The sequence below is a fragment of the Herpailurus yagouaroundi genome, unplaced genomic scaffold, assembly GCF_014898765.1.
Source record: "Herpailurus yagouaroundi ecotype Mexico unplaced genomic scaffold, PumYag 190, whole genome shotgun sequence".
NCBI classification, from domain to species: Eukaryota; Metazoa; Chordata; class Mammalia; order Carnivora; family Felidae; genus Herpailurus; species Herpailurus yagouaroundi.
This window is the reverse complement of record NW_024412421.1, coordinates 36,415,498-36,438,941: the sequence shown is the minus strand read 5'-3', so window position 1 is coordinate 36,438,941 and position 23,444 is coordinate 36,415,498. Positions and strand designations below refer to the sequence as shown.

Here is a 23,444-nt window from a genome sequence, read left to right as displayed (position 1 = left end):
TACTTGCTTGCTTTTGTCATTAATTTGCTCTATTTCCTTGATCATGAGCCCAAAAGACATTTCCTTTTCTCTAAATTTATTTATTTTGAGGTGGGGAGGGGAAGAGAGAGAGAGAGAGAGAGAGAGAGAGAGAGAATATCCCATGCAGGCTCTGAGCTGTCAGCACAAAGCCAGACATGGGGCTGGAACTCATGAACCCTGAGAGCATGACCTGAGCAGAAATCAAGAGTCAGATGCTTAATGGACTGAGCCACGTAGGGGCCCCAAAGATGGCATTTTCTAAGTAATGTTAAGAATTTTCATTGAACCTTGTCCAAGCCATATATTCCATGCCCTACAAATAAATTTCCCATTTATACGGGTATTTCAGTCCAATCCTAGAGCACAATTTCCTAGCAGGCAGTTTCAGTTTCTCAGGCTTGCTGAGCTGACTCCTCTTGGAGGGGGATCATCAGCCCTCCCCTACGGCTGAAGCAGCAAGTCCTCTATCGCGGGACATCTGAGGAAACTCGGTGGACAGCGGATGGCAGGACGCGTTTCCTCGTTTAGCACGAGATCCACAGTACCTAACCCCGTGCGGGAGGAGGTACTGTCTTCCCCGGAAATCCTTGCAAATGTATGAACATTTGCCTGGGGAAGGAAGTTGAAGTTATAATTAAACCCGCAAAAGGGTCCGTCCGAGGTTAGGAGCAAAATGTGGCTCCCGTCCCGAGTCACCCAACCGGGTCACTCTGCGAGGCTAAGTAATTTGGCCGCATCCAGTAAACACTCGCAGCCCACCTCAGCTCGCTCGGCGGGGCCCCAGGGGGAGGGCAGGCGGGGCCTCCCACGGCCGGGCGGGCAGCTTTCCACCCACGCGCCCCCGAGCCCGAGGGCGCCCAGCCAGTCCCCAGAGCCCCAGCGCCCCAGCTCCGGGAGTTTCGGCCGCCGGCCGGAAGCACGCGCGTAACGCGCCGGAAGTGACGCTTCCCCGCGCCCGCCCCCGCGAGTGCGTATTTCCGGTGCGCCGCGCCGCGCTCTGCTTCGCTGCCCGCCCCTCTGGGAGTCCTGGTTCCACCTCGGACCGGCGCGATGGGCAAGAAGGGCAAGAAGGAGAAGAAGGGCCGCGGGGCGGAGAAGACGGCCGCCAAGATGGAGAAGAAGGTGTCCAAGCGCTCGCGGAAGGAGGAGGTGAGCGGGGCCGGCGGCCAGGCCCGGCGCCTTCTCCACGCGAGCCACCCGCCCCCTCCGTGCGCGCTGCTGGGGTCCCGGGTCCCGGGTCCCGTCGGGCTTCCCTCGGCCGGGAGGCGAGAGGACCGGGCGAGGGCCTCCGCTTCTGAGCCTTGCCCTTCTTCCTTAAAAGTAGGGTGCATGCCCCTCACAGCCGCCCGGAGCCGTGAGCGTCAGTGGGAGCAAGTGCAACTGTGGGGATTCCAGAACGGTTGTTGGCAACAGTGCTGCCTTTTCTCTCCCGCTCTCTACTTCTCTCTCGCTCTCGCTCTCTCGCTCTCTCCTTTTTTTCTCTCTCCCTCTGGCCTCTCGCTGTATCTCCCTCTGTCTCCGCGCCGCCGGGTCTGCGAATGGATCAGTGCTGAACTTAGCCTTGAGTATTCTGAGTATTCTGCTTTCCGTCGGCGGTTGCACATGGACTTCCCGACCTGGGTGATCCACGGTGGTTAGTGACAGTTTGCCGTGTGCCAGGTGCTCTGCTGCCTGGGCTCCGGTCCTCCCAACCGAGTGAGGCAGGCAGCTTTGGCATGCCCACCTGACAGTTAGGAAATCAGCAGCTAACAAGTTACAGAGCTGGGAAGCAGCACGGGGCTGTAATCTGACCAGATGTTCCCATTCCAGAGCTCTTAACCACGTTGCCCTTTTTCTTTCCGAGCCTTTCACGTCTCTGCTCTCTCCTCTGTCAGACAGTGGGATTGGGCTGTGATGCTCTCAGGCTCGTCACCGGTTAAGTCCTTGGGCCCTGCATCCACAGGTCCGGGTCTGAATCTCATCTCTGCCACAACGAGCCGGAAGACCTCAGAGGAGCATGGCCTGCCTGCGCAGCGTCTGTGCCTCAGTTTCTCACGCGTGAAGTAGGGCTAGTGGCCGCGTGTGCCTGGGTAGGGTTGTGCACAGAAAGACGGTTAGTTTTGGGGGAATCTTTAGACCGGTGCTTGGCATGCAGTGGGCACTCGGTAACTGTTAACAGGTGTTCACTCATCGTCACACCTCTCTGCAGTGCCCAGTACTTAGATGGCGGTAGCAGCGGCTCCCCCGTGCAGAGAACCTGTCGGGCCTGGGGCCTGGGACTCTGCATGTTGCCTCCACTCATCCTCACAACAGACCTTCAGGATCACTGGTCATCTGATCAGGTCAGGCCCACAGAGGATAACCTCCCTTTCTTAAAGCCAGCTGTGTCAGATAACGTAACCTCATGAGAGTGCGTCCCGTCCTTTCCTGGCGGGGGACTGAGGGGGGATCTTGGGGACAGCTTGGAATTCTGCCTGCCACAGAACTCGTGTCTCACATACCCGGTGGGCAACTCCACTTGGGTGTCACGCAGATTCCTCCTCCTTCCACGCTGTCGGTATTGAAGCCCTTCTGCCTCCAGGAAGATAATTTCTCAGGTGAATGACCTTGGACCAGGAGCCCTGAAGTGATTGTGACGCCCAACACTCCCTCCTCCACCCAGGTCTCTGTAAAGTTCCAGCGGGTCAGCTGTCTTGCGTAGCTAACACAGCGGTTTTGCGTTAGGGTTGTAGCCTTTAGGCCACTGCTCACATAAAGTGGCAGGATAATGGGTGTTTTCGTGGGCTGCGTGAGGGTGAGAATTGGTAGAACCCCTCTGAGTCCTAATTTGTCCTCGTGGAGAAAATTGGAAGGTGCCACGTGCAGTTACACACCTGAAGGCTTGCCTTGGAAAAACTCCCCAGCTGCACGAAGACGGGCACGAACGTGGCGCTAGGAGTATTGTTTGTGAAGACAGAACGTTGGCATTGGCCCAGGCGTTGAGCAGCACGGTGGGTAGAGACGCCGGACGGAGTCGGAGCTCTGCCACGGCGGAAGTGAAGGGATTCAGCTCATCAGGCTGTGGCAGCGTTGAGCAGAAGGGCAGGTTGCCGGAGAATACGCAGTATGACGTCAGTGGCGTGGAGGAATAACATGGGTCACTTAGGGAGATGTTTGTGTGGTGCAAGTATAAAGAAGGGCTCGATAGTAAGGCGCCCTCTGTTCCAGGTAGTGGCCGCTTCCTGGGGGCCTAGGGGTGCACGCTGGGGAGGCGGAGGGCTGCGGGTGGCTGTTCAGGCCAAGGACTGTGGCGTTCTGACGAAAGGAGCTGAGACAAAGCCTTTGGAGCTTAGAGTGAGGAGGTGGGGTGGGAAATGAAATGGGCAGAATGGTCTGGAAGTGTGTTGTTGGTTTTTTTTTTTTAATTTTTCTTTTTCGTTAACTCTTATTCACTTTTTGAGAGACAGAGACAGAGTGTGAGCAGGGCAGGGGGCAGAGAGAGAGGGAGACACAGAATCGGAAGCAGGCTCCAGGCTCTGAGCTGTGAGCACAGAGCCTGACGTGGGATTCGAACCCACAAACCGTGAGATCATGACTTGAGCTGAAGTCGGACGCTTAACCGACTGAGTCACCCACACCCCCCTGGAAGTGTGTTTAAGCGCAGGAAGGATATCTGCCTACATTGCAGGATGAGGGCTGTGGGATGGGGAGGGAGGGAAGCATGAAAGGAGGCGGGGACACATCTCAGATCCCAGCACAAGCAAGGGGAGGACAGCGAGCTTTCAAGAAGAGACAAGGACAGAAGGTAACTTTCCCCTGACACACTGGGGGTGTGCAATCACTAGTGAATGCAGGGATGCAGACTCTGGACTGGGAGGAGGAAGACCAGGTTCCAGGGCCGCCCAGCTGTGCAGGTCAGTTGGCACCTTGACTTCTAAGTCTGTTTCTGCAGTTGTGAAAATAAACCCAGATTGGCTGCAGGTGATAGTTGCAGAACCCCTGCGTGCAGGCGCCGTTGTGAACAGACTGACTGGTCTTACTTGGAGCTTATCTTTATTATGTTGGTGGAAAGGAGGAGGAAACAAACAAATGAGCGAGGGAAGTCTCAGAGCCTGCTGTGCAGACAGCGGAGCGTGCTGGCGGGCGGCCCCGGCCTGGCTTTCTGAGAAGCGGTGGAAAGTGCTGGCAGGAAGTCAGGGCCGGCTTGTCTGAATGGAGGGGGGGCCCTCTGTGCGGGGTGTGAGGGTGTGAGGTGGGGTGCTGTGTGCAGCGTGCATGCTTCTAAGTATACTTGCGAGAAAACTGCCTCTAAGGTCGAGCTCTGAGTACTTTTGCAAATGTCAGATTCTGTGTCTTTAAATTTTTTTTTTTTAATGTTTATTTATTTTAGGGGCAGAGAGAGACAGAGCATGAATGGGGGAGGGGCAGAGAGAGAGGGAGACACAGAATCGGAAGCAGGCTCCAGGCTCTGAGCCATCAGCCCAGATCCCGACGCAGGGCTCGAACTCATGGACCGCGAGATCGTGACCTGAGCTGAAGTCGGATGCTTAACCGACTGAGCCACCCAGGCGCCCCAGATTCTGTGTCTTTAAAATGGGAGGAACACATTCATATTCTCAGATGTGACTGGCCCCCGGTCAGGGCAGACAGTGGGAAAGGTGACCCAGGCCTGATGGGCGCCTGGGGGGCTCAGTCGGTTGAGCATCCGACTCTTGATTTAGGCTCAGGTCATGATCTCACAGTTGTGAGATCGAGCCCCGTGTGTCTACCTCTCTGCCCCTCCCTCTCGCTCTCTCCCTGTCTCTCTCTCTCTCTCTCTCTCTCTCTCAAAATAAATAAGCATTAAGAGGAATTTAAGAGCATGTCTCAGATGTGACTGCTTATCTGCCTTTAGGAAGACCTGGAAGCTCTCCTCGCGCACTTCCAGGCACTGGACGCCACCAAGACTCAGGTCGTGGAGACACCGTGCCCCCCGCCTTCTCCAAGGTAAGTGAGCCAGGGCTCTTCGTTCTGGCTTCTGACGGTTTGCGTACATTGGACAAGCACTTTAAGTTGGCGCCATGTTGGGGTGCCAGGGTGGCTCCATCTGCTAAGCGTCCGACTTCGGCTCAGGTCGTGATCTCACGGTTTGTGGGTTCGAGCCCCGCGTCGGGCTCTGTGCTGTCCTCGTGGAGTCCACCTAGGATCCTCTGTCTCCCTCTCTGCCCCTCCCCTGCTTGCGCCCTCTCAAAAATAAACGTTTAAGAAAATAAGTAAAGTGGCACCGTGTTGTCATGAATAACCAGGCACGTGGGATGTTTTCATCATGAAAACCCATTCCCGTTCCGGATAAGCTCCCACACAACGGTTTTTGACTTTTCTTCTGAAGAACGGGACTGAGGCTCTTCTGCCCGGTTGTCACAAGCAACGTGAAGCTGGGTCCCCCAGCTCAGCTGCTCGGTGGGACCTTGCCTTTTGAGAGCTCTCCAGCTGGTTGCGGCTCATGGACTAGAGTGTCACCCCAGTGAGCTCTCCGGTTCTTAAAACGTTTCAAAGCTGTGTGTCACAGGCACAGACCTCCACATCCATCTTCTGTTGCTGTTTGTTCCTGACGGCGAGTGGGACTTTCGGACGTCAATGTGTGTACGCCAGTTTGAAAGAATTTGTGAATTACGTGAGGGACTCCGGTCTCGTAGGGTTTCAGGTACCTCTGGGATGAGCCGGGATGAGCAGGCTTTGGTTTTCCTCTGACTTCTTCCTCTTCTGTGCCAATCCTTGTCCCCTCGCATCTGAATTCGGGTTGTGTTATGATTTGATTTAGGGTTCTGCTCGCTGCCGACAGAGTAGGGGGAAAACATTGCCTGCGTTGAGCTGGGAACCGGGAAAGGCCAGGTGACCCTAGAAAAGGTCCCGCCTTCTTCAGAGAAGGGGAGAGGTGCGTTAACGTCACAAGCACCTGAGACTGGTTGAGAAATGATTTGTTTGCTTTCTGTCAGGATCAAAACTACCCTTCCTCGTGCCATGGTTGCAATTGAGATGAGTTTTACCAGGGCTGTCGTCGGCCTGAGAGTGGAGGCCTGGGGGCCAGCTCTTCCGGAAGGGAGGCGCAGGTGACGGCTCTGACGCTCAGATCCCACCTGCCTGGGACACGGGGTTTAGTCCTCGGCTCCTCCGAGGTGGGGGGACGGCGCGCCTGGCCCCGAGCAGAATGGTATGACGCGGACAGCTACCCAGCAGCCCCCAGGGTTGCGGGTTGTTCCTGTTTTTGCGTGAGAAACGACGTTAGGAGTCCGGCTTGCTTTCCCGCGTATCGGCACGTTCCATGTGTGGTAGACGTGCGTTTTCCTTTGAATCGTTAAAGCAGAGGAGTCCTGGGAGTCCAAGGCTTCGTGTGCACAGCACCCAGGGGGAAGCCACTTTGAACATGGATGGATTTTCCGTCCCCCTTTTGCTGACGCTTTCAAACTTTTCCTCAAGCGATGTCTTCCCAAGAGCCGGGCTTAATGTTAGGATATAATTTGGAATGTTAGTGCTTCCCTGGTCCGCTGGGAACACTTTCTGGCAGAAGGGAGTGGTGCTTGGAGCTGAGATAGGAGGTCTTCCGGTCGGTAACCCTAGCGGCTCATCGCCTCTTCCTTCTCCATCGTGTTCTGGGAAACACCGTGCAAACTACAGAGTTTCGTGAGCGCGTGTGCCCGCAGGGGTTGGCTGTGCTGTAGTTTAAGGGGGAAGGAAGGGCCATACACTCCTTTCCCTCAGAGCCGCAGGGCTCCGGACGCAGGCCCCAGGAGGCGGACGCGGCCCGGGGCGTGCGCCAGCGACCCTGTGACACTCCGGGCCTGCCCTGGGTGCTCTTTCCTGGGGGTGCTTGTTACTTTTCCACAGGGAAAAAAAAAATTTTTTTTTTAAGTTTGAGAGAGAGAGTGTGAGAGCTAGAATCTCAAGCAGGCTCCGTGCTGTCGGCGCAGAGCCTGACTTGGGCCTCGGTCGCACAAAGCGTGAGATCACGACCTGGGCCAAGCTCAAGAACCGGACGCTCAGCCACTGAGCTCCCCCGGGCGCCCCCACCACAGAAAAGTGTAGTAGGTTAAGTGAAGAAAAGATTCTGCGTTAAAGAGCTTTGGGAACAACTGGTTTCCTTTTGAGATTAAAAAAAAATCGTAGTGAAAGATATCTAATGTGAAAGTTTCCATTTCCACCACTTTTAGCTCTACAGCTCACTGGGGTGACTTCCGTTCACGGTGCTGTGCAATAATCCATTTCCGGAAATTTCCATCACCCCCGATGGGAGCACTGGACCTATTAGCAGTCACTCCCGTCCCCCTCCTCTCTGCCCATGGTGGCCTCCACTTTCTGGTTTTTTGGTTTGCCTGTTCTGGAAGTTTCATACAAGTGCAGTCAGTCTGTCCCTGTGTGTCTGGCTTCTCTCGCTCACTTAGCACAACGTCCTCGAGGCCCACCCACGCTGTAGCGGGAATCTGAGCTGCTTTCCTTTCAGAGAGCAGTAGCTTTACGTGGAGGCACAGCATTGTGTGTGTCCGGTCAGCTCGTGACAGACTCTGCCATTGTTCGCACCTCTTGGCTGTCGTGAGTGATCCTGTATGAACGTCGCCATACAGCGGTCTGGGTGAGCCTGTTCTAGGTCTTCTTGGGCACATACCAAGGGGCGGAGTTGCTGGGTCCTGTGGTGATTTCGTGTTTAATTGTGAGGCCGTTTGCCACAGCAGGAGCACTATTTTAACACTGGTTTCTTTCCTGCAAACTTTCTCAGCGTCTAAAATGTTTTGTGGACAGTAAATCCCCGAGGGAAGATAGAGTTGCCTCATTTCTCCAACTTATTTGACCTTGAAACCTTTGTTTTCCTTGACGACCTCCTTCGGAATTAGGTTGCAGTACGCGCCCTGGGGACCCCGCTCGTGGGGATTTTGAGAGAAGTATTTTCCGCTGATGGTTCGTCCTGTCCTCTCACCCCCATCACTGTCCTTCAGTACTTCCTACTGAGATGGTCTGGGGTGTTTACAGATTCCTTACCGCTGCTCCTTTGTTTTCAGGTGTAATATAAGCACAAAGTTACTGACATTTTAAATTTTTTTAATGTTTTAATTTGTTTTTGAGAGAGAGACAGAGACAGAGCTAACAGGGCAGGGGCAGAGAGAGAGAGGGTGAGAGAGAATCCCAAGCAGGCTCCACACTGTCAGCACAGAGCCCATTGTGAGTCTCAAACTCAAAAGCTGTGAGATCATGAGCTGAGCCGAAATCAGGAGTTGGACGTCTAATGGACTGAGCCATCCAGGAGCCCCTTATTTGTATTTTTTTAGGTGGAAGGAGATACTGTATTGAAATGCTCAAATACTGGACTTTTTAGAACGGTTTTGATTGTGATTCAAGGGCATAGACCCTTAAAGTGTAGGTCTGCTCTGGAAATTTGGGCACTGAGGCGGGAGCTCCTAGACTTCTCACTGCCTGATGGTCTTTAGCCAAGTGCTGTGTGAGTCACACAGGTCCAGGGCTGTCCTGGGAGACTGGTGTCGTGGCCGTGAGGTGGCATTTAAGGGTTGGGGCCTTAGCTTCCATTCAGAGTGCCGGGCTTCTCTTCCGCGGGATTTCGGGGAGGCGATAAAGGCCTCTGATGGGAAGGGAGGCGGGCTCTCAGCGGGGCTCTGCGTGGCCAGATTGCGCGCTGACCGGCCCCTGCTTCTGTCTCGTGTAGGTTGCACGCCTCCTTGTCTGCGCATCCTGACAAAGATGAATTAATCCTTTTCGGAGGTGAATATTTCAATGGCCAAAAAGTAAAGTATATATTTTTTTCTTTTCCCCCCAAATTTCCATGGGTCTCATTGTGAGCAAAATTAATTTAAAGCAGCGATAGCAAACACGCACCGGTCCCGCCTCGTGAGCTTACAGGGCTGGCACGTGACCTTGTCCTGGACCAGCCACCAGGACCCTCTAGTGACCTCTAGGGTCACTCCTCGTATTGCCTGCTTGAGCTAGACAGGCACCCTGCTCACTCGGGCTGACGTTCGTGCCCGTGAGGCGTTCCCAGGGTTGTTTCCTACCCCTACCAGTGGGGTAGGAAAGTGCTCGTAAATTGTAGAGCTAATTTTCATTTCTGAGCGGGCCCAAAAGACCTGTATTTCAGAGTTGAGTATAAACAGTTAGAAAAGCACGAGTTCCCCTTCCCTCCGTGCTGAGGACCCCTGTGAGTCTGACTTAACCTGTTCATCTTCCACTCTGAATTTTCATGCATTTTAAAAACCAGGCTTGACTTGAAGAGAAAGACAGCTTGGGAGCAGCAAGGGATCTTGGTATCTTAGGCCCTAGTAGGCATGGTGGGAAGTCTTTTTCTTTGTCATTATCCCGAAGGCTCCCAGGGGACCAGCCCCAGGCCTCCTGCATCGGTGTGGTTTGCATGGCTTTACGAAACCCGTTTCCCGGGGACAGCTAGTGATCGAGATCTCATGTTCCACCTGCTGTCGCTTGTGTCGAGGCATCCTTCATGACACTAAATCCCTCTTCTTTTTCGCAGACATCTGTGTATAATGAACTCTACACCTACAGTATCAGGAAGGACGCCTGGACCAAAGTGGAGATCCCCAACCCGCCCCCGAGGCGCTGTGCTCACCAGGTATGTCGGCATCGACCGTCAGCCCTCCCTCCTTCCCTGGGAGGGCCCCGTTATGTGCTTGGAGAGTTTGTAAGTGACAGGCCGCCCGGCACGGAGAGGCCGGGACCTGCACAGGGTCCTCGCTGGCCGTTCCTAACTTGGACTCGTGCCTGAGCCGCTTCCCTCACGATACGGGGCTGGACGCCTTCTGCAGGCGGCCTGAAGGTCGTGTGAAGAAATCCAGGCAAAGATGCCTAGCGCCGTGCTTGGCGTGTAGCGGCCACTTGGCAAAACGTCCTCCATTCGAGCGAGAGGCTCCCGTGGGCCCAAGTCCTGGTGGCGAGAGAGAGGGATTCCTCAGGAGAAGCGGAACGTTCAGGTGGTTGTTGGGGGACCAGATGGGTCGTAGCCAGAGGCAGCTAAGGCTAATGAAGTCAGCGTGCTGTCGGCTAGTTTCTGCTCACCCTAGGGGGCCTCCAGGTGCTGTGACTCCATGGGGACAGACTCTCGGTCTTGCTCGTTATCATAGCCCCGTGCTCTGAGCAGCGTCAGGGCACAAAAAACAATTTGGGCGACACTTTTCCGGCGTGGAGAAGGATGCTTGTGTGAGTCTGTCGTGGTGAGAGCAAAACCCGTGCACGGGATGTGGGGTCCCTTCTCTGGTTGTTGGCTCACAGGGAGCCTGCTGACCTGGGATTGAGTCGGGAGGAGGGCCTGCCTGCTGGGACTGCACGATCATCTTGTGCACGTAGAGACTTGAGGGCGTTTGGACTGGTGTGTCTTGTGAAAAGAAGAATGTCCTTGGAGGGTTAACGGTCAGATCTCAGTAAGCTTGGGTTTTAGTACGTAACGGAGCTTGAGGAGTTTGATGCGTTTGCTGGATCCGCCCCAGTTCCTGAGAATGTGCCAGGCCTCCAGGCCACGGAGGAGTCCTGTCCTGTCCCGGCTGTGGTCTCCCCAAGCCCCCAGCCCTCCCAGATGGCTCATCGGATTCCTGCACCCCAAGAGCACTCACGTTCTGATGGAGCGGTCCCATGCATGCCATGTCATGTGATGCGGGCTCGGGCTTCTTTGGAGTGTCTTTTTTTTTTTAATTATTTTATTTTATTTTTATTTTTTAATTTTTGTTTATATTTTTTTAAAGTTTATTTTTGAGACAGACAGAGACAGAGCATGAACGGGGGAGGGGCAGAGAGAGAGGGAGACACAGAATCGGAAACAGGTTCCAGGCTCTGAACTGAGCCACCCAGGTGCCCCTAGGGAGTTTATTTTCTTATCCATTTTACTCACGGTTACTAACTGTGTCCTTGAAGAATTAGGGTCGCGAAAGTCTTTGAGACGTTTAAATTCAGTTATTTTGCCAGGGTGCTCAGCAGGTTCTGATTTGTACGCCTTCCTTAGGAGGGATTAATAATATCCTTGTAGTTAAGGTTAGTTTGCTGTTTTCTGTGAATTTCACAATGAATCAGCAACGGGAAACAGAAAATTTGTTGTAACGTCTTTTGCCTAAAGTTCCTTATAGTCCAAATTCTACTACATTAAATTCTGAGACATAGAACTTTCCTTCTGGAGCACCTGGGTGGCTTAGTTGGTTGAGCATCTGACCCTTGATTTCGGCTCAGGTCATGCTCCCAGGGTCGTGGGACCCAGGGTCTCCCTCCCTGTCTCCTCCTCTTCCCCTCTCCCCCTCTCTGACACCCTCCCCTCTCCTCTCTCTCCTACCCTCCCTCTCTGCCACCCTCCCTCTCTCCCCCTCTTTCCCACCCTCGCCTCCCCCCTCCCCTTCTCCCACCCTCTCTCTCCCTCCCTCTTTCCCCTACTCATGCTGTCTCTCTTTCTCAAATTAAAAAAACAACAACAGGGGCGCCTGGGTGGCGCAGTCGGTTAAGCGTCTGACTTCAGCCAGGTCACGATCTCGCGGTCCGTGAGTTCGAGCCCCGCGTCGGGCTCTGGGCTGATGGCTCGGAGCCTGGAGCCTGTTTCCGATTCTGTGTCTCCCTCTCTCTCTGCCCCTCCCCCGTTCATGCTCTGTCTGTCTCTGCCCCAAAAATAAATATAACGTTGGAAAAAAACAAAAACAAAAACAAAAAAACAACAACAAAAAACCAAAAGTTTTTACAGACTAATTTAACATGTTGGAAGTCACATTTTTTTATCTTCTCTTTAACTGGGACTAAGAGAGTAGAAACAGAAGCTTATACGTACACCATTCTTTCTTTTCTCCTAGATTCTGGAGTTTTGGGGGTGAGGTTTATTTTAGTGTGTAATTGGAGAGTTTAAATGGCTTTTCTAAGAGAATGCAGCCCAGTGAGGGAGAGGGAAGGGCTGTAGCGCCTGCTGAACGTGTGGCCGGATGTGTGCGGGCTTCAGCTGCTCCATTTCCCCGGAGAGAGAAGGGAGTGTCCACACCCCTCCGCCTGGACCCTTAAGGACGCCGCCACCCACGGGAGTGCGCCGTGGAGAAGTGGGGGAGGGTGACGAGGACGCGGCAGTCGTGACATCATGTCTCCTTGATGGTTTCTCCCGAAGTAGTAACTAAGTCAAATGCATGTGAGACCAGAGGCATTCTCTCCTAAAACAGAGAACGGCTTGTGGTTAGATACACGTCACCCGTGTTCTCACTGGCCTGGTGCGTTAACGAGCAGGAGTGGGCTACAGAGAAGGGTTGGTCTATAGAAAATGCCCCCGCAATATCCGCGATGGTCCATGTGAGCTGCAGAAAGTGTTAGCCTCCATCTAAATAATGGCTGCACTCCGGCCCGTCTGAGCAGGCGTTCAGGGGTCCTGGACTGCTCCCCCAGGAAATACGAGGCGTCTTTTACCCTCCAGGCACCCTCTGGGGCTCGGATATGGCGACCAAAGAGACAAATTTGCTTTTCCCGAAGACGTCCCGTGGTTTGTGTCTTCTCTGGTCCTGATGGCATCATGTGCTTTTAGGACTCGGCTTTCACGAAGCTGAAGCATGATGCTGGTGTCCGGTCCATTTCGAGTCTGTTAGTTTGGATTCCGATGGGCTTTTTTTTTTTTTGGCATTTGGAGGGAGACTGGGGAAACATGACTTTCTTCCAGTTAATGCGACAACAAATAGACCCAAGTGCCTGGGAGGCACACGGCCTTGTGGGACAGGTCAGAAAGTGGTGCTGTCATGCCTCATCCGCGGGTCACCGGGCGGGGCTTTGTCTTCGTGAGGTGCGGTTGTCCATTTCAACGGTTATTCAAAGCCACTGTGTGTACGTGTGTGTGAATATACATACGCTTAAAGTTGTTTTATTATGGAAACTGGTCTGGATCACCCGGCAGAAGAACCAAGTGGCACTCGGAGATCTTGGAAGGACGGAGGTTTATTTTACACTGGTGGGCTCAGAGAAGAGATCTTTCTCCAGAGATCTGAGCACTGAATGCAGGCGGGAAGGGTAATTTATAGCGTCCTCTTCCGCATTCGTGATGGCTTTTGCACGCGTGCGGCAAACAGGGCAGGAAGAACCCAGAAGAGGAGTCTCTCTAAGCTGGGAATTAGAGCTTTAGTCCCATCGGCCATCTTATGGTGCAGAACTTTACTTATTTTCCCAGCAGTAGTATTTTGGCGCCTGGAGCAAGCAGGGTGGGAACAAGAACCCGGAAGGGCAGTCTTCAGGCAGGGACTAAAATTCCCTTATCGGTCCTGCGGCCACCATAGAACAGATTTTTCCCTAACAGTTTGAACTTTGTTGCTCTATATCCCAGATAGAAAAATAATCACTCAGGGGGGCGCCTGTGTGGCTCTGCTGGTTAAGTGGCCGACTTAGGCCCGGGTCCTGATCTCACGGTTCATGAGTTCGAGCCCCGTGTCGGGCTCTGTGCTGACAGCTCAGAGCCTAGAGCCTGCTTCCGGCCTCCACCCTGGTGACCTCGCTCCCCTGTCCCGTCCAGCCAGGCCTCTCCTGTGAGCTGTCGGGTAGTCGAGCTCCTGCCTTGATGTCTTCTCCAGGAAGAGTCCTTACCTTAAGATACCTGTCATAGGAAGTAATTTCGTTCGTGCTTAGACTTTTAAAAAAGTAAATTTTGGGGGCACCTGGAGGGTTCAGTCGGTTGAGCGTCCGACTTTGACTCAGGTCATGATCTCAATGGTTCGTGAGTCCCAGCCCTACATCGGGTTCACTGCTGTCAAAGCACAGCCTACTTTGGATCCTCTGTCCCCCTCTCTCTGCCTCTCCCCTGCTTATGCGTGCTCACTCTCTCAAAAATAAACATTTGAATTAAAAAAAAGAAAAAAGAAGAAGGTAAACTCTCTGAGACCTCTTTTTTGGGCCTGAACCTATTATTTTTGTGTAATGTTTTCAGGGGAGTGTGCGTTTTGCAGGTATCTTTTAGGAAATACTTCTCTTTTTCCTTACGCCGCAGGACATCTTAGAGCTACTGTGTGTTTATTCTGAGATCAGTGACCTTGATAAAAATACATTTTTGGAGGAAATTTAGTATGGGTCAGTAACCTGGCCTAGATCCCTTCCTTACTGCGTTCCCTTCCATTCGCTTAACAGCTACAAAATAGAATCCGAAACAGACTCCAGGCTCCGAGCTGTCAGCACAGAGCCAGATGCGGTGCTCGAACCCACCAACCGCGAGATCACGACCCAAGCCAAAGTCGGTTGCCTAACCGACTAAGCCATCCAGGGGACCCGAAGCAACTAGACTTTTTTTTTTTTTTTTTTTTTTTTGCAACTAGACTTTTAAAACCTACCTTATCGAAGGTGTGTTTTTATAGTGGCGTGTGACTTCCTTGCTGTGCGTTTTGACATATGCCTGCAAACTAGCTTCCACAGACACGACTGGTAAGAGGCTTTCCTTTATGCACCATCAGTAATGCTGCACAACAGCACCTCCGGATGTGCAGTCCATCTGCTGCTTTTGCAGAAGGGGAAAAGATGAATTTATTTTACCCTAAATTCCATTTTCTTCATCTTTAGGGGTAGCAAGTCAAGGGAGATTTTTTTAATTGTGTATTTTCTTAAGAACCTAAAAAAAGCAGTTTAGTAGGAAGTGCAGATGTGATTTATCATAATTTATCTTTAACTGATAGATTTTAAAGGCTTCTCTCCGGGATACTGGTTTGTGTTGCTGTGGATCCGAGGTGCTGAGCCCTGGGTACAGAGCCCCGGGTGGTAGCTGACATTGCCGTGAGCAGTGCACTTGTGACTTGCCCTTTGCTTGATTTCTTTGACTTGAATTTCCTAATTTTATTGGATGACTGGGCTTGTGTTTGGTGGTTAAAGTGCCTTCCGATCTTTAAAAGATGGCCCTGGTTTGAAGTTGGTAGGAAAGTAATTTGCCTAGTGCTTCTCATTTAGCAGTTTTGAAATCATTCTTGTATTTGTTTATTTTTTTTTGAGGGAGAGAGAAAAGAAGGAGCTCATGTGCACAAGTGGAGGAGGGGCGCAGAGGATCCGAAGCAGGCTCTGCTCTTTGAGCAGAGAGCCCGACACGGGGCATGATTCCATGAACTTTGAGATCGTGACCTGAGCCAAAGTCAGATGCTCAACTGACTGAGCCACCCAGGCGCCCCTTGAAGTCATTCTTAAAAGAAAGTAGAAAAAGTTCTTGGTGACTCAGAAATCTCAACACGAGATCCCATACAGGAGTTGTGTTTAGTTCAAGTAGATCTGTATCGTCTTTCCTGTTTTCTTGATGTTGGGTTCATTGATTTTCCTTTTTTCTCAATTTATACATTGTCCAAACGTACATTTTTTTCCTTTTTTAAAATGTTTATTTCATGAGAGAGAGAGAGCGAGAGCATGAGCTGGGGAAAGGGCAGAGAGAGAGGGAGAAAGAGCATCCCAAGCAGGTTCTGTGCTGTCAGCACAGAGCCCTATGCAGGGCTCCTTCCCATGAACTGTAAGATCATGACCTGAGTCGAGGTCAGGAGTCTGATGCTCAACCGACTGAGTTAGGCGCCCAGGCGGTTGTTACTTTCTAATTGGTGTATTTGTCCGTTACGTCTCTTGTGGTTATCGATGTGGCGGTCAATGATGGCTTTGATGCTGCTGTTTTCTGCTTGTCCCATCTGTTCTGTATTCCTTTTGCTCTCTTTCCTGCTGCTCTTGGGTTGATTGTATTTTAAGATGCCTTTTTTATCTTCTCTGTTGGCTTATTTGTTGCTCTTTCTTTCTGCCTTGTTTCCATGGTTGCCCTAGGGTTGCACTTACATCGTCTCCCTTCCAGCGACCTTGTGCCCCTCCTCATAAACTGTCAGAACCGCACAGGAGAACATCCACATTTTCTCCTTCTGTCCTTTGTGCTGTTGTCCCCACGATACAACGTGATTGGTTTTGCTTTAAGCAGCTATTACGTAAACAAGTCTTAAAAGGAGAGAGAAAAATATCTCCTGTTGATGTACTAATTGACTGTTTCTGGGACACTTCGTTCCTCTGTGTTTTCATTCGCCAATGTTCTCCTTCAGCCTAAAACTTGGTTTACTGTTTCTTGAAGTGCAGGTTGGCTGGCATCAGCTTTTTTCCATCTTTTTTTCTAAGTGAAAATGTCTTCATTTTACATTCATTTTACAGGATATTTTTGCTAGATACACAGTTCTAGACTGGCAGCGCTTCAAAGCTGTTCCGTTTTCTGGCTTACATTGCTCTAATGAGAGGTTAGTGGTCGTTTTCATCTTTGTTCTCCTATACTTGACGGGTCTGTTTTCCCCTGTCAGGCTGCTTAAATGATTTTCTGTTTACCTTTGGCGTTTTAGCAGTTTGATTTTGAGGCACCTGCTCATTTTTCGGGAATCCAGTTATGTGTATGTTAGACTGCTTCATATCGTCCAGCAGGCAAGGAGTCTTTACTTCTTTCTCCTCCTCCTCCTCCTCCTCCTCCTTCTTCCAGTCTTTTTTGTGTTTGGCTTCATTTCGGAAGTTTCTGTTGCCCGTTACGGTACATGTGCTGTGTACCTGTTTACTTCTTGTTTTACCAGTGCTGTTTCTGACACACTGAGTTGTTCAGGTCTGATTGCTGTTCTCCCGTCTAGTTATCACATTCATATTTTCCTTTAAATCTTCGGGCGTATTTATAACTCTTCTCCAGTCCTCATGTGCTAGCTCTCTCATCTCAGTTCTGGGTCTCTTTCTGCCGACCTTTCTTCTGATAGGGCACATCTTCCCCCTAGCAACGTACGGTTAGGTGCTGGTCGGGTGGTGCTCCTGGCCGTCACCAGCACCTGGCTAGATTTGTGACTGCTGCCTGTTGGATTTTGTTCTCTTCTCTCAGTGAATGATGAGTTTTGTCCTTGCAGGTGGTTCAGTCACTTGAAGATCATTGGGATCCTTTTGAGGCTTTCCCTTGGGATGGCTTAGCCCTAGGGTGTGGTCTTTCTGGGGTCTCCACTGAATGCCCTGGGTGTTCAGTGACACCTTCCACTCGGTCTAGTTGGAACTTGCTGGTCTCTGCGCCAGCGCAACCTGGCCCTGGTGGGTGCTGACCCCGCCCCCGTGGTCTGGCCCCGCCCCCTGTGCAGCAGAGTGCTGAAAAGCTCCGGCAGGACTCCTGACTCCTGCGTGGATGGACGTCCAGGGTGCGCGCTCTCCATATTCTGCCCTGGCAAATTCTAGCAGTCCTCAGCCAGCGTCCCTGAACTCTGACCTCTGTCTCCTCAGCTCGGTAAGGCCACCTGCTCCGTTGGGCTCCTTTCTCTGCATCAGGTGCAGGCACCGCCTCCAGCATTGAAGGGCCCACCCCACCCATGCTCCTCCTGTTGTCCGATGGTAGTTGCTTCACGGATCCTGTCCGGTTTTGTCCGTGTTGGCAGAGGGAGGACTAGAGTGCGGCAGGGGTTCCCTCCTGCTCACAAGTGCGGGTTTTATGCCTGTCTCCTTAGGGTTAGCCTTCTCTTGACTAGTATGTTAACTTTTCTCTAGGCGTTCACGGTCACTGGGGAGTAGGTCAGATGAAGCTCAAGGTCGCTGACCGTGGACCCACCTTCCTACCGTCGCAGGGGTTCTCCCTGGGCCAGGCCTGCTGCTGTAGTGGAGTTGGGGGTGGGGTGTGGATGGTGAGCTCCTCCTCAGTCGTTGTCTCCTTCCTGGGGAGTGACTTTTTAAAAAATTTTTTTATGCACGAGCGGGGGAGGGGCAGAGAGAGGGGGAGACACAGAGTCCGAAGCAGCTCCAAGCTCAGAGCTGTCAGCACAGAGCCCGACGCGGGGCTCGAATTCACACACTGCGAGATCATGACCTGAGCCGAAGTCGGACACTCCGAAGTCGGACCACCCAGGCTCCTGAGTGACTTCGTTTTTAATTTTTTATTTATATTTTTTTATTTTTTTAAAATTCTTTTAATGTTTTTTATTTTATTTTATTTTTGAGACAGAGAGAGACAGAGCATGAGCAGGGGAGGGGCATTGAGAGGGGGAGACACAGAATCTGGAGTGGGCTCCAGGCTCTGAGCTGTCAGCACAGAGACCGACATGGAGCTCGAACTCAGACCGTGAGATCATGACCTGAGCTGAAGTCGGACGCTCAATGGACTGAGCCACCCAGGCGCCTTGTGACTTTGTTTTTAAAGAAAGCTTCCCAAAACTGATTACGTAAATAGTAAGTATTCATTGTCAAAAAAATGACAAGAATTAAAAAGGGAAGTAAGTCCATTGTCCATTCTTCCAGAACTATTTCATATATTTGTATCTCTAAACACGTCCTTCTTCTTCTTGTACGTTAGTATTTCTTATTAGCTGGAATATACACAAATTCGTGTGAGTGTGTGTGTGTGCGCGCACGTGTGTGTGTGTGTATGATGGCCTTCTATAACATGATATCTCAGGACCCCATTGTATTGCGTAGCTTGACTGTACCACCTGACCTCACTAAACCCCAAAAATCATCACATCTGCTTTCATGCCGTGAAATGATCAGTTTGTTTCCCATAGACGGACTGGTGTTTTAGAGTGACGGGAAACTGACCTGTCTCGAGAGGGGAGGATCTGTGCAGAGACAGTGCATTCAAAACTGGTTACTAATGGGAGTGGAGAGGGCCGTGCCACCCTAATATGCCACCGGGACCCTCCAGCTAGTCTAGGCAGGAGTGGCATCGGTGACAGAGCCACGTCCTGCCGTGTCCTAAGTGCCGGGCAGGGCCGACAGCCCGCACTGCAGTGGAAGCCCTGGGGTGCTCAGAGGACAGTGCTTCCTGAGAACTGTGCGACCCACCCAGTGTGCACTCTTTCACGGAGGTTTGTGAGGGCCGGAAGCGCCTTCCCTGGGTGCCCCCACCCCAACCACCTCCTGCCGCTGTGGTGACCGCTTCTGAGCTCTCTGGCCAGAGACCCCTGTCGTGATCCCGTCTCCCGCCCCCTGGTGTGAAGGACACGCCTGTGTTGTCTGCTTCGTTGCCTGGCACCCGTGGCTGGTGATCCCAGGGTGGGCCAGCGCGACATCTGGTCTGTGCTGGCTGTTGCCCGAGTGAGCACCGCAGCCCGGGTTTGCGGGATGCTTGCAGAGGTTTTCGCCGTGGGGTCTGTCCCCTCAGACACGCGGTTTACGGGTCGCCGTAGCACGGGCCAGATGGCGACTGTCCACGAAACGGTACCGTCGGCTGGGGGGTGTGTGTCACGGAGCGGGATGTCACGGGAGGCGGACTTGCAGCCACCGGGTGGCCTGTGAGGTGTGTGGCTGTGGTGGGGGTGGGTTCAGGCGATCGTGAACCACACAGGCGGTTCCCGTGTGTCCTCTGAGCCCTGGGTCTTCAGCCAGGTCCCGGGCCAGGCATTCTGCAATGGGGTCCAGGCTCAGAGCCCGCGTGTCCTCAGGGTGACGAGGTGGGCAGGCTCTGGAATTCTGGGCGGTGTTTCCACTTTGATTTGTGTCGCCCTTCAGTCCGCATTGACGCTCCTGTTTGGAGAAGAGTTCTTCTGCTTCCCCAAAATATCCAGCCCGAAGCTCCAGAGCCCTGGACTAGATAGTCTAGAAATTGCCTTTAGAATTCTCCAAATCCATGTTTCTCGTATTTGCATCTGTAAAGGTCTTTTTATGTGGAGTAGCATTCTCTCCTGTTTTGGCTTTCTGCAATCTGTTTCCTTACACGGTACCTTTGCCTTTTCGGGAAAGGCCTTTTTAATCACGTGCTTTGACTTGCTTTTTCCCCTCTGGTGGGGGGTCTAGCACGGCGATCCCCGGTCTGGCGTCCAGAGCATTGTCCTCACCCCCTGGAGATCGGTCTCAGTGGTGACGGGGAATTCTACCGCGTGCTCGCTGTAGGAGCCCCAGGATTGCTTGGAAAAGTCGTGTGTTTTCGTGCTTGTGTTTCTGGGGTGCTGGCTATTCTTCATTTTCTTTTTCTTTTTTCTTTTTTTTAAGTTTATTTATTTATCTTGAAAGAGAGACGGCACGAATGGGGAAGGGACAGAGAGAGGGAGAGACAAAGAATCCCACGTGGGCTCTGCGCTGGCAGATCTCACGACGTGGGGCTCGAACCCGTGGACCGTTGAGATCGTGACCTGAGCCGAAACCAAGAGGCGGACACTTAACCGACCGAGCCCCCCAGGCGCCCCTCTTGCTTCATTTTCATTCAGTGAGCGAGTAACCTTGGGTAGTGATGTGAGCCCCGGAGCTCCCGTCCTCACTGGCCTCCGCCTCACGTGGGCACGTTGGTTCACGAGATGTCCCCGTGGACCGTTGTTCTGAGAGCTCGGATACCCTGCTAGGCCCCACGATACTCCGAAGTGTGCTCACGTCGGCCTGAGAAGCTTCGCGTTGCGAGGAGCCTGGTCGGCACACCCCCTCCTTTCCCGCGCCCACTGGCGTGAGCTTGCCAGGGCTCCTGGGCGTGCGGCCCAAGGGCACTTCCCTGCTTTTGCTTGCCGTTACCGTTGTGCTTACGTCTTTTATTTTTAACACTTTCTTTTTTTTTTTTAACGTTTATTTATTTTTGAGACCGACAGAGAGCATGAATGGGGGGAGGGTCAGAGAGAGAGGGAGACACAGAATCGGAAGCAGGCTCCAGGCTCCGAGCTGTCAGCCCAGAGCCCGACGCGGGGCTCGAACTCGTGAACCACAAGATCGTGACCTGAGCCGAAGTCGGACGCTTAACCGACTGAGCCACCCAGGCGCCCCTGTGCTTAGGTCTTTTAAAATTTTTTTTTTCAACGTTTATTTATTTTTGGGACAGAGAGAGACAGAGCATGAATGGGGGAGGGGCAGAGAGAGAGGGAGACACAGAATCGGAAACAGGCTCCAGGCTCTGAGCCGTCAGCCCAGAGCCTGACATGGGGCTCGAACTCACGGACCGCGAGATTGTGACCTGGCTGAGGTCGGACGCTTAACCGACTGCGCCACCCAGGCGCCCCTAGGTCTTTTAAAGATGAGCGTGTAAACGTTACATACCACATGTGTGTTAGTGCAGTGTCAGGCGTGCGTGCCAGATAGCCAGGGAAGGGATTAGCAAGGACAGGCGTTTATACGTACAAATATGTTAATATTTAATAAAAAGGAAGCCCTCTGTCAGTTTGTGTTAGATCTGACGTAAGCTTCTGACATAATTTTGTCCATTTTAACGAGATGCGAGGTCATCTAGATATATTTTGCAACCTAGGAGTCCGTGGAAGCTTATTTGCCGGATGCAGGAGGTTTGAGGAATTTCCCCCTCAGACGCAGGGGAAGGTGGTGGCTGAGTGCGCGCGCCGGCCGCAACTGCCGGGTGCACTGCTCTGGTGGACCTCGCGGACACGGAGCCGGCCCTGACCTCTGCCTTCTTCCCGCAGGCTGTGGTGGTGCCCCAAGGTGGGGGTCAGCTGTGGATCTTCGGAGGGGAGTTTGCCTCTCCCGACGGAGAGCAGTTCTACCACTACAAGGATCTCTGGGTCCTGCATTTGGCCACCAAGACTTGGGAGCAAGTAAGGTAAGGTGCCGGGTGATGGGCCCGACTTCTGGCCTTGGCCGCTGTCCTGTGCCGGCGTTCCGCGTGCGCAGTGACGCGGTCAGATCCCTGGGCTCCGCAGAGCACGATGTCAGAGCCCCGGGAGACCAGCCCTGCGGTCACCGAAGCGAAGGCAGAGCTTGTCTTTCCTCTCGCTCCTTCTCAACAGCTGCCTGGGGCCGGACTCCGTTGAGGGTGTTGCGGGGGCCAGCGCCGCGTCCCTGCTTGCCGTCCCGTCCGCCCTCGGCTGCGCCTGCATGTGTCATTTGGGGTGCAGCTCTCGTCCTCGGCTGTCGGAGGCAGCTCTGGGTTTCAGCTTGCTGCTGTTTCCCCCAAGGGCGTGCTCTGTCTGGGTCAGGTTGACATAGCAGAGCTGGAAAGAGGAGAGGAAAGCGGGCAGAGCCTTCCTGATGTTCTCAATAAACCAGGCTCTGCCGTCGTCGGTGCTTGATTTCTGCCCCCGTCGGTGACGATGACGACGTGAGTGTCACGTCGTACTGCACGTTCTCCGCCGGTCAGAGCTGGAGCTGCTCGTCACCAGAATGACAGCGGAACGACGTGGAAAGTAGCGTTAGTTGGCTTTATCCTTCGGGGGTGCACGTGCCCAGTTGCCGGGGTCGCGCACAGCCCAGGTGCGGGGTTCTGTCTCCGCTGTCAGAGCAGCAGACCGGAGCTTCCTCAGCGGCCGGGGCAGGCGCCGGATTGCAGGGTTCGGGCGTGGGGCCGCACCCTTCTCGGGTCCTAGGCCCAAGGGAGGGTCTGTCACTCTGTCACTCATGTGATGATGAGCCTCCTAGGAGACTGCCGGGGCCGGGTTGTCGGGGCCGGCTCCCACCAGCTCCGACCAGCGTGGGGCCTGGGCGCTGACCCCGCGGAGGCCGCCGTGCCGGTTCAAGTGTAGACCGCAAGCCCCGCTAACCCTGCTGCAGGACACGTGATCACTGGAGCGCCTCTGCGCACTTCACCCGCCACCAACTTTGTTTCCCTTTCTCTTACTTGCTTTGGGAAAGGATCCTGGTCTTGGTGGGCACAGCAGTCCAGTGGTTTTCATATGAAAAATGGATTTTGTTACGTATTTGTTGAAACTTCGTCTTTTAGCCTCCATTTCCAAGTATTTAGGCCCAGAGCACGCGCTCTTTGTCGTCTCTCTCGCTTTGCTTGTGTACTTTTGAGAACCCACTCGTTATTTGTTGCCTGTCCGTGTCTGGTGAATTGATTCAAGACAGCTTCTTAGCATTTTTGTCCGTCTGAGTAGCTTTTTGTCCATAATAACGGCCGGCCGAGGGACAGCGACGGGCTCCGCGAGCACCCACGGCTCTCTGGCCGCGGCTCAGCGGGGCCCGTGCTGCCGGCGGTGCCGCCCCGAGCCGCTCGCTGGTGCGCACACTTCCCCGTGGCCCTCAGACTCTCCCGGTTGTGTGGCACGTGCCACGGGTGTCTGTCACACGGAAGCAGGGGGGCACTGTGGACGTAGGGCTGCTAGGGGATGCGCCCTCGGAGGGGCTTGCCGTGGCCGCCGTTGCCTTGATGCGGCCCGGGGCCCGCTGTCACCCCAGCACGCATGCACGGCATTCACGGCCTCTGTCCCGTGTTGGAAGTGGTCCCTGAGAAAGCGGTCCCTCGGTGCTTGAACGCTTGCCGAAGTACGCGGTGTGTCGTAGAGCTGTTCAGAACTAGCGGGAAACCGCGGAGGTGAGGCTTCCGGGCTTTAGTCTGGATGGAGTGATGGGGCGGGAAAAGAGCGTGGGCTTTACTTCCCTTTGCATCTAAGTTGTCCCTTTTCCGGCCTTCCTTCTGGGTGAGGACCTCAGCTCCGGTGGGCGAGGGACAGAGCGCTGCTGCGAGTGGTCCTTGGGCCACGTGCAAGCATCCTCTGACTAGAAGGTGCAGCCCGTGGGCACAGACCTGGGAGTCACGAGGTGGAGGGTTGTCGCCAGCTCTGCCCCCGATTCTGTTTGCGAGGAGACTTAAATGACCAGCGGGCTTCTGGGCTCTGTTGCTTCGCGCG

The 23,444-nt window shown here is 53.4% G+C and overlaps 1 protein-coding gene across 2 annotated transcripts in view; it reads left to right on the top strand.

Annotated features, from left to right (window-relative positions):
- Positions 1 to 1,002: 1,002 nt before the first annotated feature.
- Positions 1,003 to 23,444, top strand: part of KLHDC4 (kelch domain containing 4) — a 49,243-nt gene continuing 26,801 nt past the window's right edge. The window contains exons 1-5 of one of the 2 annotated variants that reach the window (XM_040443293.1): positions 1,004 to 1,170; positions 4,874 to 4,965; positions 8,669 to 8,747; positions 9,485 to 9,583; positions 21,282 to 21,418. In XM_040443293.1, the coding sequence (XP_040299227.1) occupies positions 1,072 to 1,170; positions 4,874 to 4,965; positions 8,669 to 8,747; positions 9,485 to 9,583; positions 21,282 to 21,418 (506 nt within the window). In that variant the 5' untranslated portion in view covers positions 1,004 to 1,071. Of the gene's footprint in view, positions 1,171 to 4,873; positions 4,966 to 8,668; positions 8,753 to 9,484; positions 9,584 to 21,281; positions 21,419 to 23,444 lie in introns of both variants that reach the window. The other variant, XM_040443294.1, reaches the window with a different exon arrangement.